General features: G+C 48.1%; 1 protein-coding gene across 2 annotated transcripts in view; it reads left to right on the top strand.

The window, feature by feature from the left end:
• Positions 1 to 14,157, top strand: part of Scube2 (signal peptide, CUB domain and EGF like domain containing 2) — a 67,706-nt gene that overhangs the window by 9,418 nt on the left and 44,131 nt on the right. For both annotated transcript variants that reach the window (XM_021200731.1, XM_029539670.1), the window contains exons 4-7: positions 4,654 to 4,788; positions 10,147 to 10,272; positions 11,682 to 11,798; positions 12,420 to 12,509. In XM_021200731.1, coding sequence (XP_021056390.1) covers positions 4,654 to 4,788; positions 10,147 to 10,272; positions 11,682 to 11,798; positions 12,420 to 12,509 — 468 coding nt within the window. The remainder of the gene's footprint in view (positions 1 to 4,653; positions 4,789 to 10,146; positions 10,273 to 11,681; positions 11,799 to 12,419; positions 12,510 to 14,157) is intronic.

Below are 14,157 nucleotides of genomic sequence, written 5' to 3'. Positions count from 1 at the left end.
CTGGCCTTGAACTCAGAAATCCACCTGCCTCTGCCTCCCGAGTGCTGGGATTAAAGGCATGCGCCACCACTGCTCGGCTCACACTTATTTTTTTTTTTTGAAAGAAAGTCAAAAGCTTTCTGTAAGCATCCTCCAAGACTTCTACAAGGCATATCAACTGGCACTGCAGTTCCTGATGTGAGGAATGCAGACTGTTCCTACCAGTTCCTCGTGTGAGCACTAGATCAGAACCTAGAAGCCCTCCTGCAGGATGGGGCCGAGGCTGCATAGTCTGGGAGGATGCTGCACACCAGGCAGGTGTTTTGCTTTGCTAGGCTTACGCTGTCAGCCCTACAGAAGGACATTATGTTGATTGATGGGCCTTTCTCTGGCTGACCTCTTGGCCAACCACGGTCTATCTCAGATCTTCTTTTAGATTGTGGTAGGAACAGTCACCTGATCAAAGGCCTTGATGTCAGCTTAAAAAGCCATACAAGTGCCAGGAAGGTGGCACAGTTGTTGAAGTGCCTGCTGTGCAAGTATGAGGGCCTGCATTTGGATCCCCGCATCTGTGTAAGAACTGGGCATAGTGATGCACACTTGCAATCCTGGCACTGGTGAGGCAGAGTCAGGCAGATCCCTGTGGTTCATTGGCCAGATGACCTAGCCCAGTTAACGAGAGACCTTGACTCAAAATATGAGTTGGAAAGCACCCGAGGAACACTTGGCATTGGTCTCTGATCTCACACACAGGCAGACACACCCACCCGAGCACCCTCCTCCCATGTCTGGGCTGGACTTGTGTTCGAAAAGTCCTGCTCTGGAGTAGGAAAGGAGGAGGAAGAGGAGGAAGAGGAGGAGGAGGAGGAGGAGGAAGAAGAAGAGGAGAATGTTCCCATTTGAGATTCAGCCCTGATAATTATATTTCAGTATTATCTATCTGGTGTGTCCTTTCCTGTCTGAGCCCCCATGAGAGAGGCCCCGAGCCATGTGGGCTTCCAAGCCTGCAGCTGTCAGTCAGATGTCATGGGTGTCTAAGGGAGTATAAATTCCTCCTAAGCAGGTAGCACTTCAAAAGCATCCATTTGAAGATAAGCCTGAGAGCAGAAATAAATCACAATGAATTCAAAAGTCAGACAAGAGTCCAGTTTGTCGGACCGCATACATTCTACTGTTGGAGTTGTAGTTGATTTCCCTTTGGTTTGCCGAAAGCATCATTTTGAGGGTTGGTATCTGATGACTGACCTGGTTCTTATTGTGGGATGTGGGCTTCCTGAGAGCAGCAGGCTGGCTGCCGAGCCATCCAAAGCCTAACAGTGTCAGCCAAGGCCAAGTGGGGCTTTCTGAACACAAGCATGACCATACATTTCCAGGCCTAAGACGGCTCAATAGAATGTCCTTGTCACCCACTTGGGGTTTCTTCATGGAGTCTGCCGAGCATATACTGAGTATGTATGCAAAGACAAAGGGTTCCTTTAAAGGAAGGCAGTAGAGAGTTGGAGATATAGTTCTGTTGGTAGAATATAATTTTTTAAGTTTTTAAAAAAAATTTACGTGCAATGGTGTTTTGCCTGCACGTATGTCTGTGTATGGGTGTCAGATCCCTGGAACTAGAATTACAGACAGTTGTGAGCTGCCACATGGGTACAGGGAGCCGAACCCAGGTCCTCTGGAAGAGCAGCCAGTGCTCTCAACCTCGGAGCCATCTTTTCAGCCCATAAGTAGAATGTTTGGTTAGCCTGCACAAATCCCTGGTTTCAGTTTCTAGGACTCCGTAAAGCAGGCATAGTGGCATACACCTGTACCGCCAGTATTCTGGAGGACCAGGAGTTCAAGGTTATCTTCAGCTCCCTAGAGAGTTTGAGGCCAACCTGGGCTACATGAGACCCTGTCTTAAAGAGAAGGAGGAGGAGGAAGAAAGCTATGAGGGAATGCTGCTTCTTTGGAAGGGTTAGGACCAGCACGCAGAGGGACTTCTACACCCTTTGTGATAAGACACCTTGTGGCAAGAAAGAGCTCAGAGCCCAAAGTCCTCTGAAGTGGCCGTTCCCTGTATTCTCTGGGACGACTCTTTCCCTGTGGTCAGCCCCTACTAAGCACACATTAGCTACAAATACACCAGCCAGCGCGCTCTGACACCAAGCTCCCAGTCTGGGGAGCAAATACGCGGGGAAATGAATGCGACTCTTCCCCTCAGCCCGCCCACCTGAACTCAGTTCCCATTTATGGCGAGTTCTATCACAGCTGTTTGGCTTGGTAACAGTGGCTCTTCTGAGATGTTTAACAGACACCACTGCCCGAGCCTTACCCCAGTCCAATTATATTGATGTCTCTGGAGGATGTAGCCAGGGTGTCTGGAGATTGCCACAAGGCAGTCTGAAGACAGCCACTAGCTCCTGACCCACACTTATCATGTGAACATACACTGTATTCATTCCATCTCATTGTGTCACCCACTTTAATGACACATTGCTGATCGCATGGAGAGAAGATGTAAGTGACACGTGGAACGGGGCTGTTGTGGCTCAGGAGAGCTTGCCTTCAGGCAGGCCAGGGAGACAGCCTCTCTGCTTACAGTGAGCCCTCGCTGCAAAAGGCCTAGGCCAGGTGTCCCAGCACAGGCTGGAATGTGCTTCCTTCGCCCTTTGGCATAGACAGGGCAAGTTTGTTAGGCTTCAGGGAATGGCTGGAGTCCCATCAGTTTAGGAGAACATTGCCCGGTAGTGTAGGAGGACCCTTGCCTGTAAGATCTGAAGCTTGAAACCAGATAACAGACATTTAAATGTGAGTTTTCTGGTTACAGATATACCCAGGAGTCAGTGATAGGCACATGAGATATTAAACTAGAGGCTTTTTTTTTTTTTTTTTTTTAAATCACCTTTCTTCTTGTGCCTTTGTGATATCTGAGGTTCTCTGGAAGTTTCCTCCTTGGTTCTGGTTGTTGGCACTTGTTCCTTGTTGCTCATCAATTGACCAATTAATGAACTGTCCAGTGCTCTGCCAACCACTATTTCTCGTATATATATTGGTTTTTCGAGACAGGGTTTCTCTGTATAGCCCTGGCTGTCCTGGAACTCACTCTGTAGACCAGGCTGCTCTCGAACTCAGAAATCTGCCTGCCTCTGCCTCCCAAGTGCTGGGATTAAAGGCGTGCACTATTTCATCTTATTATAAGACAGAAATCTACCTCTGCCAGGAGTGCACAGTCTGATGGGCACCCACAGAGTATTGAGAAGTCAGGCCAGTCAGTGGCCCAGGGCGGCTGTGCCAGGCTCTCAGGCTATTGTGAAAGGAAGGTTCCTTTAGGGGTGGGTTGCAGTAACAGGTCTAAGGAGCCTCACTTCCTGCCTTTCTGACTGCCTTCCCAGGTTCTGGGAGCTCCTGCTGACTTCTCTGCATCTTCCCTGCCCTGTCACTGACAGAATTCTCCCCTTGGCTTGCACCTTTCTGTTCCTGTTCTCCTCGTTCCCACATTCCTGGCTTTGGCCCTCCTGTCTTCTGCAACCAAACGGTGTTCAAAGCTGGGCTCATGCCACTCCACAGTGTTCTCTATCCCTCTGCTCCCTCATGACCGCTGGGCTCTGCTCCCTCATGCCCGCTGGGCCCTGCTCCCTCATGCCCGCTGGGCCCTGCTCCCTCATGCCCGCTGGGCCCTGCTTAACACCTCAGTCCATTAGGATATCTCTTACTACCCTGGGAGCAAAACTGAGTCTCCGTTCCTGTTTCTGAGACCAGCATCGGTCTTGCCCAGGTGTCTTTCTAGGAAGCCTCCTTCCTGTCCTCTAAGGAGCCTTGGAACAGTGACCTTCTCCCTGTCTACCCAGCAGTTTTCTATGCCTGCCTCTCCAGCTTATCCCAAGGGTAGCCAATCTGCTTCTATCTCTGCTCACAGCCCTGGCTTGGCTGTTTTGGGTACAGACAGAGAGAAAGCCAGGTTTCAGGCTTTGCATTTTTTTTGTCTGCCCTACTGCTGTCTTAGATTCCTCCAAAGAAGGGACTTGACTCTTCACCCCACTGCAGTGAAACAGGAGCTACTTCGCTTACTATCTAAGACCCAGAAGCACTGTGGCCTTAATCTATCTTCCTGAATGTATCTCCTGTGACTTCCCTCCACGTCTCCCAGGCTCTGGCCAAATGGGATGACTCACCGCAATCCAATACACTCCAAGCTACCCCGCCTCTGTTCTAGGGGAGGGCTCTGGCCCTTCAGCCTGGAATCGCTCTTCTCCAGGTTTGTAACTGCAGGATCCCAAGGCCCATCTCTTATCAGCTTTCCCCATAGGGCACAGTGTTGATAGCACACAATCACATGCCACCTACCTTCTTTCTTCTGCCCTGCCCTTCTCTTATCTTAGAACCCATTGTACATTGTCTTTGTCTCTCCTGAAGGCCTTCTCAGGAAGCTAAGAATTATCTCGCCCATCTGGCTCTGTGCTTTAGAAATTGAAGGTGTTCATTGGCTTCTGTGTTTGTTCCCTGAGCTTGACTAGGTGAGCCCTAGACCCATGGACCCATGGGGGCTGGGTGAACCAACCGCAGGCTCCCTTGGCTCTGGCTTGGAGAGTTTCTGTGATACAGAGACAAGAGGAACCTTGTCTCGGCTTAGCAGGAGCCGCTGAGCCTCCTGGCTTTGGAAATAGCCATGAAAGACAATCAATCTCTCTCTCTCTCCAGATATGGACGAATGCTTGGAGAACAATGGCGGCTGCCAGCACATCTGCACCAACGTTATGGGGAGCTATGAATGTGGCTGCAAAGAAGGTTTCTTTCTAAGTGACAATCAGCACACTTGTATCCACCGCTCAGAAGGTATAGTCTGGCTGGGGGTGGGGGGTGGGGTGGGGTCTCATCAGAGTTCCCACCCCCTCGCATACAAGATGACTTTATCTCAGATGCAGAGTGTCTAGAAAGTCTTAGAAGATGGAGACAAGTCCAGAATGTGCTGCTAGAGAGACTCGGCAAGCGCTGTTACCTTTCATGGTTGTCACTTAGCAACGTGGCAGGCTGCAGGATCTCTGAGGTCCCTGCAAGCTTTCACACCCTCTGATCCTAATCTCTAAATAGAGAACATTTCAAACCTCAGTACATGGCTCCAGAGACATAAGGTGTGTGATTTGCCAAGTTTTTCAAAAAGATGCTGCAAACCACAGTACCAGTGCAAGCATGCCCTTTGCCCTGGGCTGGGAGTGGGGCCAGGGCGGGAGTTGGATCTTCCCTCCCTATCGGACTAACCTCTTACAGTCTCAAGCCACTTTTGGCCCTTCCCTGCGTTTTGCATTTCTTGGGCTCTATGCTTCTAGGGCTCTGTGGGGGTTGTGGGTGGGAGAAAACACCCTCTCTGGACTCCTCCGCTGCCCCCCATGTTCTCTCCCACTCAGCCATTACCGTTCTTCTGAAGGTCTTCCTCTCTTATTCTTTGCTTTAAGTTTGTGGGTTTTTTTTTTTTTTTTGAGTTTATGTCTTTTATTTATACTACTTTAAAATTCCTACAGCTTTGTGGGAGTCTTTGGAGGGAGGGGCATCAAGCACAAGTGGCCAATCGGTTGGTTTTTCACAGAATGTCATCTTTTTATTTCTCTGCTTTTTCTTAAGCCAAATAGGCTTATCTTAGTGGCTGCATTCCTCTGGTGTTGCCTCCTCTTGTCATTAGAATTCAGAGCCCAAATATTAGACAATTTACTCATCTTAGCATATGATGTGTGTGGATTCCCATATCTTAAGAGTGAAGTCACTTTAAGTTCTTCCATTATTAATCACAGACTTATAAATTTATTATTTACCATGGTTTTAGTGGACATTTCAAGTGTTTCTTCATGGAAGACGATTTTACTCTTATTTTCCAGGAATGGTGGATTAGGTTACACTTGACGGAATGCCTTGGTGTTGAGATGCCTTGGTGTGGGGGAGCAGTGTGTTTGATAGCTGTAGTTCCTATCTGCTCACTTTTAATGCTCACGGGGGTCGGGGGGAGTCACAAACATTGGTTCCGACTTCTTATCTCATGTTAGACGTGACCCTTGAAGAGTAGTGGTGGCTTTTTCTTCCTGCTGGGGTCTCGAGATTCTGGTGGCATTGGATGAAGTTTCCCATGACAGACCTGGAGAAGGGACTCATTAAGGAGTCAGGCAGAGGGTGACCTGACTCCGGGCTCTCTCCTCTCAGTCTGCTTCCAGGGACGTCACTCTGACTTTCTCCTCTGGTGGCTGTTGGGGGAGGAAGGACCTGCTGGTAAAGCCATTGCCTCTGCACCCCCACATAGGCTCTTCCCACCGCCCGCAGCTTAGGTTTCTGGTCTCTTTCTTAGCCTGTATTCCAGACCCCTGGCTCAGCTCTCCTCTCTCCTCCTACAGGTTTCTTAGAGCTGTATTAGAATTCTAACTCTTTCACAATTCAGACATTCCTGGATCCCCTGATGGGTACTTAACATGAATATAAATGTCTGGAACTAAAACCCAAATCCAAGAATTGTTATCGTGGTCTGGAAGTGCTGTGATTTTCTGTCACAGTTTGACAACTAGGCAAATTCCTGCCAGTGTGAACCAGCAGGTTACAGCACTTTGCAATGGCGACCCACTTCCACCATAGGACTTTAATTCTTCAACCAAATGACTTCTAAAAAAATATCATTCCTAAGGACTTCCTCCTTCATGTGTACAGTAGCCTCTTGGAGATTGTATTTACTTAGATTGGTGGACTCTAAAATCCACCATGGAAAGTGTGTGTAGGGGTGGGGGGGGGGAAGCTGATGTCACAGGCTATTATTTTCTATTGCTACTGTTTTGTTTTAATAATTATTTACTAAGTATTTTTCAACAAGGAGACCTAGTGGCTGAGTTGGATGGAACTCAAGCTACTGAATTTTTTGTTAAAAACACTTAGAAAGCTCAGAGCTGTGATGAAAAGAATGTGTGTTTTCACCCGTGTAATGGAGGGGAAATCTCACCCTCCATCTGCCTTTGTTCCCATTCAGGGGTGTTCAGGCTGTCAGAGGAGCCTTTCTCTTTTGTCTTGTCTGCTCTGAGGGTATTTAGACAGTGAGCTGAGCTGCAGGGACATCGGGTGACAAGGAGGACTGGGCTTGCAGCAGTGCTCATCTCCCGACTTGTACAATATTTCTCACCCTTACTTTAAGTTTCCAGAGATATCCTAACGTGGAAGCCTGGCAAGGCAGCAAAAGTGTGGGGGCATCTCCGGGGTTTCTGAGCATCTTCCTTTCGGTGAACCGTTAGCTTTGGACATGGCTACCAGACCAGGTCCTAGAGAAATTAGACCCTAGCTGTCCTTCCTGGTTTGGACCAGACCCATCTGCTTCCTCTAGCTATGACCTTGTTTTGAATTGGGGTACTCTGAAGGGCTTTGGGGGGGGTCACGTCTCGAAAAGCCATCTGCATGTTCAGAGTTGTCTCCATCCTCATCACCTCTTGGCAACTTCAGATCCAGTTTGCTATGAAGGGACATCAGGGGCAGCTTCTCTGATGACTTTTGCTTTTCTTATAAAATATTTCTTGTGTAAATGAACTGCTCTGGGGCAGCAAAAGTCACTTTGCAAATGCCTTAGGCACATGAACAGAGTAAACTCTCCAGAAGGTGAATGGGAACTGTTTGGCAGAGGGAGGTAGACTTTCTAGAGGTTCCTACACTGTATCTCAAGCACTGTAACAATTACCGGCAAGTACCATCCTGTCTCAATGACTTCAAATGCTCACTGACCCAAAGGCAAACACAGGACTTGCTGGGTCTTTTGGGGGAGGGAAGGGCAGCTCTCACCTTCTGTGCCTTTTCGGTACTGGGGTGTGAATGACATCTTCATAAAGGCTTGGCCAGAGCAGAGCGAGCTTTGCAGCCACCCAGTGCAAGCTTCTTTCTGTGCTACTTGACAGCAGCCCCTGGCAGGGGCGGACACATTCCAGCAGCAGCAGCAGCAGCAGCAGCAGCAGCAGCAGCAGATTGTATGGGGGGAGGGGGGACACAACTCAAAACTGTCAGATGAAAAACAAGGTGGCCTTTAGACAGACCTGAGAGAGTTAACTGCTGTACCGTCTTTTGAAATAGACATATCTTTTGAAGTAACCGTTCCCAGGACACATAGGCACTGAGAGGAGGGTCATCTTTTCATTGAAGTCTATTAGCTGTGGCTTTAGGGGTAGAATACAGAATGGTATTCAGCCCTAGGAAAGCTGAATAAACCCTTCCAGTACTGGAGTTTAAAACAGTCCTAATTCTAGAATTAGAAAGTCTCATAGACCCTCTAACCATTGAGAACCAAAGCTCCACTCTCGTGGATGTCTCAGAGTCATCTTACATGGATGCCAAGATGTGCACACATCCTCACTAATGCATCCCTGACTGAGAAGACATCTTCAGTATATGCTTGGGTTGGGTACCCAGGCAGCAAGGTTCCAACGAACTGGTTTCCTGATGAGGCAGGCTGCTAACAGCCTATACAGATGCTTCTTCTGCTGCAGCACCAGCGTTTAGATCCGTGGCTCTCAACTCTTGGGTCGTGACCCCCTTCGACAAACCTCCATATCCAAAAATATTTACCTTGCTATTCATAACAGTAGCAACATTACAGTTATGAAGTAGCAAAAAAAAAGTAATTTTATGGTTGGGGTCACCACAACATGAGGAACTGTATTGAAGGGTCACATGAGAAAGGTTGAGAACCATCCATTTAGATGCTTGTTTAAACCAGCAAGTATCACAGCTACCTGATGTATCGTCCCCTTTCCCATCACCATTGTTAGGACTGATTGGGCCTAAGAGACTCTTACGGAGCAGCCAACATCACTTTACAGCAGCTACAGGAACCCACATGCAGGAAGGCTTCTCCTCTTTCCTTTTATTCTTCTTGTATTGTTATATGATGCTGTCCTGAGAGGCGTGATGCTCTGAGCTTGCTCAGGGCCGGTCACTTGAGAAGCCTCAAGGCAGGTGCCTGTGGTTCCTTGTGGCCGAATGTAAATGCATGGCAGACATAAAGGTTCAGGTTCTGCTCTCTGCGGTGGAGGCACTGCTTTGAGGAGAGGGCTTCTTTATTTTTAAAAGGTTATTTTATGCGTATGAGTGTTTTGCCTGCATGTACGTCAGTATATCATATGTGTGCCTGGTGCCCACAAAGGCCAGAAGATGATTCTGGATCCTCTGGAACTGAAGTTGTAGACGGTTGTAAGCCATTGTGTGGAAGCTGGAATCAAACCCAGGTCCTCTGGAAGAACAGCCAGTGCTCTTAACTATTGAGCCACTCTTTAGCTTCAACTCCTCTTCTTTATAAAAATTCGAGGGATCCCATCTCTTAGGCAACAAAAGAAATCTTTTATATCTCTGTTAATTGCCCCAGCCCGATTATTTAATATTTTATTTATTTATTAGGTTTTTCAAGACAGGGTTTCTCTGTGTAGCCATGGCTATCTTGGAACCCACTCTGTAGACCAGCCTGGCTTCTAACTCAGAGATCTACCTACCTGCGCCTCCCGAGTGCTGGGATTAAAAGTCTGTGTCACTACCACCCATCTTTTTATTTTTTATTTTCATTGTTTTGAGCCCCAGCCTGATTTTAATGCACATTCTTTTTATTTGTTTATTGTGCATGTACACAGAAGAGGGCAACTTAGAGGAATTGTTTCTCTCCTACCATGAAGGTTTTGGGCATAAAACTCAATTGGCGAGGCTTGGCTTCCTTTACCCACTGTGCCATCTCACCAGCCAGATGTAGTCTTTAAAAATGTGCAGCTGAAGCAGGGCAGTGTGACACATGTCTTTAATCCCAGCACTTGGGAGGCAGAGGCATGCAGATCTCTATAAGTTCAAGGCCAGCCCAGTCTACAGAGTGAGTTCCAGTACAGCCAAGGCTACACAGACAAACCCTGACTTGAAAAGCCAAAAAGGAAAAAAAAAAAGGTGGCTGGGGCCATAAGGGTGGCGCATGCCTGTAATCCCAGCACACCTGGGTGGTGGAGGCAGGAGCATGACAAATTCTAGGTAAGTCTGAACTACAAAGGGAGTTAAAGACCAGCCTGAGCTACAAAGCAAGACCCTGTCTCATAAAACAAAAATAAACTAACTCTGGGGCTAGTAGAGATCCAGACAGCAAACCTTGGCCTTCCCCACTGTCCATCCCTGTAGCTTTCCCCAGTCTGTCACCTGCTACATACTTCTGTCTTACAGAAGGCCTGAGCTGTATGAACAAGGATCATGGCTGTGGTCACATCTGCAAGGAGGCCCCGAGAGGCAGTGTTGCCTGTGAATGCAGGCCTGGTTTTGAACTGGCCAAAAACCAGAAAGACTGCATCTGTGAGTATGAACCGTCAATAATTGAGGTGGGTACAGCCTACACAGAGGTCAGAAAAACAACCACGGGGACAGCCACAGGTATAGCCACAGGCACAGCCACAGGCACATACACAGGCACAGGCAGAGTCAAAGCCACAGGCAGAGGCACAGCCACAGTCACAGGCACAGGAGCAGACACAGACACAGACACAGGGACAACCACAGGCACAGGCGTAGGCACAGGCACAGGCACAGGCATAGCCATGGTCACAGCCACAGGCAGAGGCACAGCCACAGCCACAGCCACAGCCACAGCCACAGCCACAGTCACAGCCACAGGCAGAGGCAGAGGCACAGCCCTAGTCCCAGCTACAGTGACAAGCACAGGCACATCCACAGGCACAGGCACTGCCACAGGCACAGCCACAGCCATAGCCACAGACACAGCTTAGGAACACAAGAGCAGCTTGTGGGAGTCATTCTTTCCTTCTACTCTGTGTGTCCTGGGGATTTAACGCAGTTACAGAAGTCTTTACCCTGCTCTACCTTACCCAACCAACCAATAAACCCTTTTTCTTTTCCGTTTCACTAAATGTTTTGTAGATGTCACTGCTTAGATGCTTTTTTGTTAGAACATTTGCATTCCTGTGATCTCAGCACTTAGGAGGTAAAGGGAAGAGGATTGGGAATTCAAGGTCATCTTTGGATACTTGTCTGTAGAGTGAATTGGAGGCCAACCTGGGCTACATGAGACCCTATCTCCAAAGACCCCCCCCCCAAAAAAAATCAAACCAACCAACCAACCAACCAAACCCTCAAAAATCTAAAAAGGAGGGTGGGGAACATATCCCAGAATCACACAATCTAGCCAGTTCACCTTTTCCATATTCCTATTTTGTCATCTTGCAAATTAAATAATGTCAGTTTGTTCCAAACATGAAGTGCTAGAGAATTTCTAGAGGCCCCATGTACAGCTGGGCTAAGAGGCAGACTTCACCAGAGAGAGGGAAGGAACAGTCAAGAATCACTTGGTATGGTCTCCCCACATAGTGGGGTTCTACTCTACCCCAGGCTTCCAGGCTCCACCTCTCTGTATCACTCCGTTCAAGTCCTGATATGGTTCTATGTGGTTTATACTGTGACACAGTATACATTGTATACGCTGCATATACAAAGAACATTTTAGAGGGAAGTCTTTTATCTCAAGAGTCAGGCATGCACTAGATGCTCAGATACCTGCAGAGAAAAAGAATCAGCCTTGGGGGGAAGTGTGGTGGTGGACACCTCTAATCTTAGCGCTTGGGAGTAGAAGCAGGCAGATCCTTGTGAGTGAGACCTTGTCTTTAAAAAGAAGAAAATTCTTTGGAAACAAACCCAGCCCTGGTTGTGGAAACCTCAGCGCTTTAAGTATTGATTCGTTTTGACCTCAGTGACTTGTAACCATGGAAATGGTGGGTGTCAGCACTCCTGTGAAGATACAGCAGAAGGCCCTGAGTGTAGTTGCCATCCACGGTATAGGTTGCATTCTGATGGGAGAAGCTGCCTAGGTAAGTGATTTCGGCCTCAGCCTGCCCACTCCTACCCCAAACCCTCTTCTTAAACCTTAACCCTTGATAGTGCTTAACCCTAGATAAGAGATATGGCTGATACTCCTTCGAATGTTACGGTGGGAATGGCCTATTTTTGGGTGGAGTTCCTCTCTTTAGGAAGCTCTTCCTCTCCCCATGGACTGGGCTGTTCTGAAAGATGGTATTCTAGAGATCTGGACAATATATTCCAAAGTAGGAGGGTGACAGAGCCTAGAGCTGTCTGTGTATGACAGAATAGCAACGGGAAGAGTCAGAGTCCACCTATGTCTCATGGCGTAACCCTTGCTGGCTCTCTTGGAGATCTTATTAACTGAGGCTTCTGCAAGCTACCATCTTCCAGAGTCTCTGACCAGTACATTATATGCCAAACCCCTTTCCATTCTTAATGCTTATAAGGCTCTTCAGTCATTGAATATGCCGTTTCCTACAGAGCCATAATGGCTGCTCTTATGGAGCGGACAGTCGCTCGTCTGCCATTGGTCACACAGTTCACGTCTGAGATTTCAGCAGAAACAGATGCTCAGGGGATGAGTAGCTGGACCATTCAGGCTGACAGCTGCGGCTTTGCTTCTCTTGTAGAGCAAGAGGGCACTGTCTTGGAGGGGACAGAGAGCAATGCCACATCAGTGGCAGATGGAGATAAACGGGTGAAGAGGCGGCTGCTCATGGGTATGCAATCCTCTTTCTTCCTTGGCTCTGTCACTATGCCCTTCCCTCTGTAGCCTATTGTATCAGGCCTAAGCCCATGTGTCCCCAAGGCCAACTGGACTGGGATGAGCAGCTTCTCTGAAGCCAGGATATGTTTTTTTTTTTTTTTTAATTTACCCAAAACTGTCCCTTTGTCTCAGTCCAAGATCCCTGTACTGTGCCAAGTCATTAGAATAATCAGGTTAATGTCCTAGCACTGCCCAACTGTGTGTGAGACGTGGCAAACCACTCTCCCTATCTGTAGGTCTCTCTTTAAAATAGATGTAAGGGCTGGGGTGGAGCTCCATCAATAGAGTACTTGCCTAGCATGTATAGAGCCCCTGGATTTGATCACCAGCCCAGTGTAAACTAAGCTTGATGACACATGACTATAGTTCTAGTACTCAGGAGGTGAGGCAGGAGGGTAGGAAGTTCAAAGTCATCTTGCTTACATAGTAAATTAGAGGCCAGCCTAGGATATGTGAAGCCGTGTAACAAAATAAATAAACGTAAGGTAGGTATAGTGGTATATGTCTGAAATCCCAGCACTTAGGAGGCAGAGGCAGGCAGGTTTTTGTGACAGAGGCCATCCTGGTCTACATAGTAAGTTCTAGCTAGTTAGGGCTACAGAGTGAGAGCCTGTCTCAACAATAAATACATAAAAGTAAAGAAGATGTATGTATTAAAAAGCTCTCTTTTATGGTTATCAGCAAATTCAGCTACAGTAAGATGGGGCACAGGCACTTGCCTTCAAACCTGATGACATGAGTTTGATCCTGGGACCTACATGGTGGAAGGAGAGAATTGACCACTCCCACAAGCTGTCCTTTCTCCTCCATATATGCGCTGGGGCACATGCACACACACGCACACAGAGAGCATAATACATTTGAAAAAGATAATGATATGCAGAAGTGCCCGGAGCCCAGTGTGTGGGCGGCCATCGACTGCCCATTCTCTTCCTCTGATTAGCGGTAATGACGGAGAGTTCTGGGCAGCGTCCAGGTTAGCATGGCCATTTGTCTGGTTTTGTGCCCATCAGCCTTCCATCTCCACCTCAGCCAACACTGGTGCTAGAGGAGCTGAAAGGAGAAGAGTGGCACTTGGCTGGGGGACATGAGACAGTTGGCCCACAGCCCTGACAGTCAAGCTAGAGCTGAGAGAGAAGAGGCAGGAGCTGTGGGGATGGGGCCAGACAGACCTTTTGACTTGTTATTGTGGAGAGTTTTGTTCATCTGACAGCTCCTGGGTTTACTAGTCAGGTAGGATTTTGACCCATCACTGCTTGCCAAGTAGGAACCGTTCTGACCCCTCTCCGTATATGCACACACCTGCTTGCACACCACTCACCCATACACATATGCCTGGAAGCTAGACATATATGTTGGGTGTTTTCCTTTAGTGCTGTCCACTTTATATATTGAGACAGGGTCCCTCACTGAACCCCAAGCTCACCAACGTTTGACTAGACTGGATGACCACTGAGTTCCTTGGAGCGACCTGTCTCCCCTCATCCCCCCAATAAAGGATGCTAGGAAATTCAAATTTAGGTACACACGCACACGCGCGCGCGCGCGCACACACACACACACACACACACACACACACACACACACACACACACACACAC

This window comes from Mus pahari, chromosome 1 (assembly GCF_900095145.1).
Source record: "Mus pahari chromosome 1, PAHARI_EIJ_v1.1, whole genome shotgun sequence".
NCBI classification, from domain to species: Eukaryota; Metazoa; Chordata; class Mammalia; order Rodentia; family Muridae; genus Mus; species Mus pahari.
This window is presented reverse-complemented; position numbering and strand designations above follow the sequence as displayed.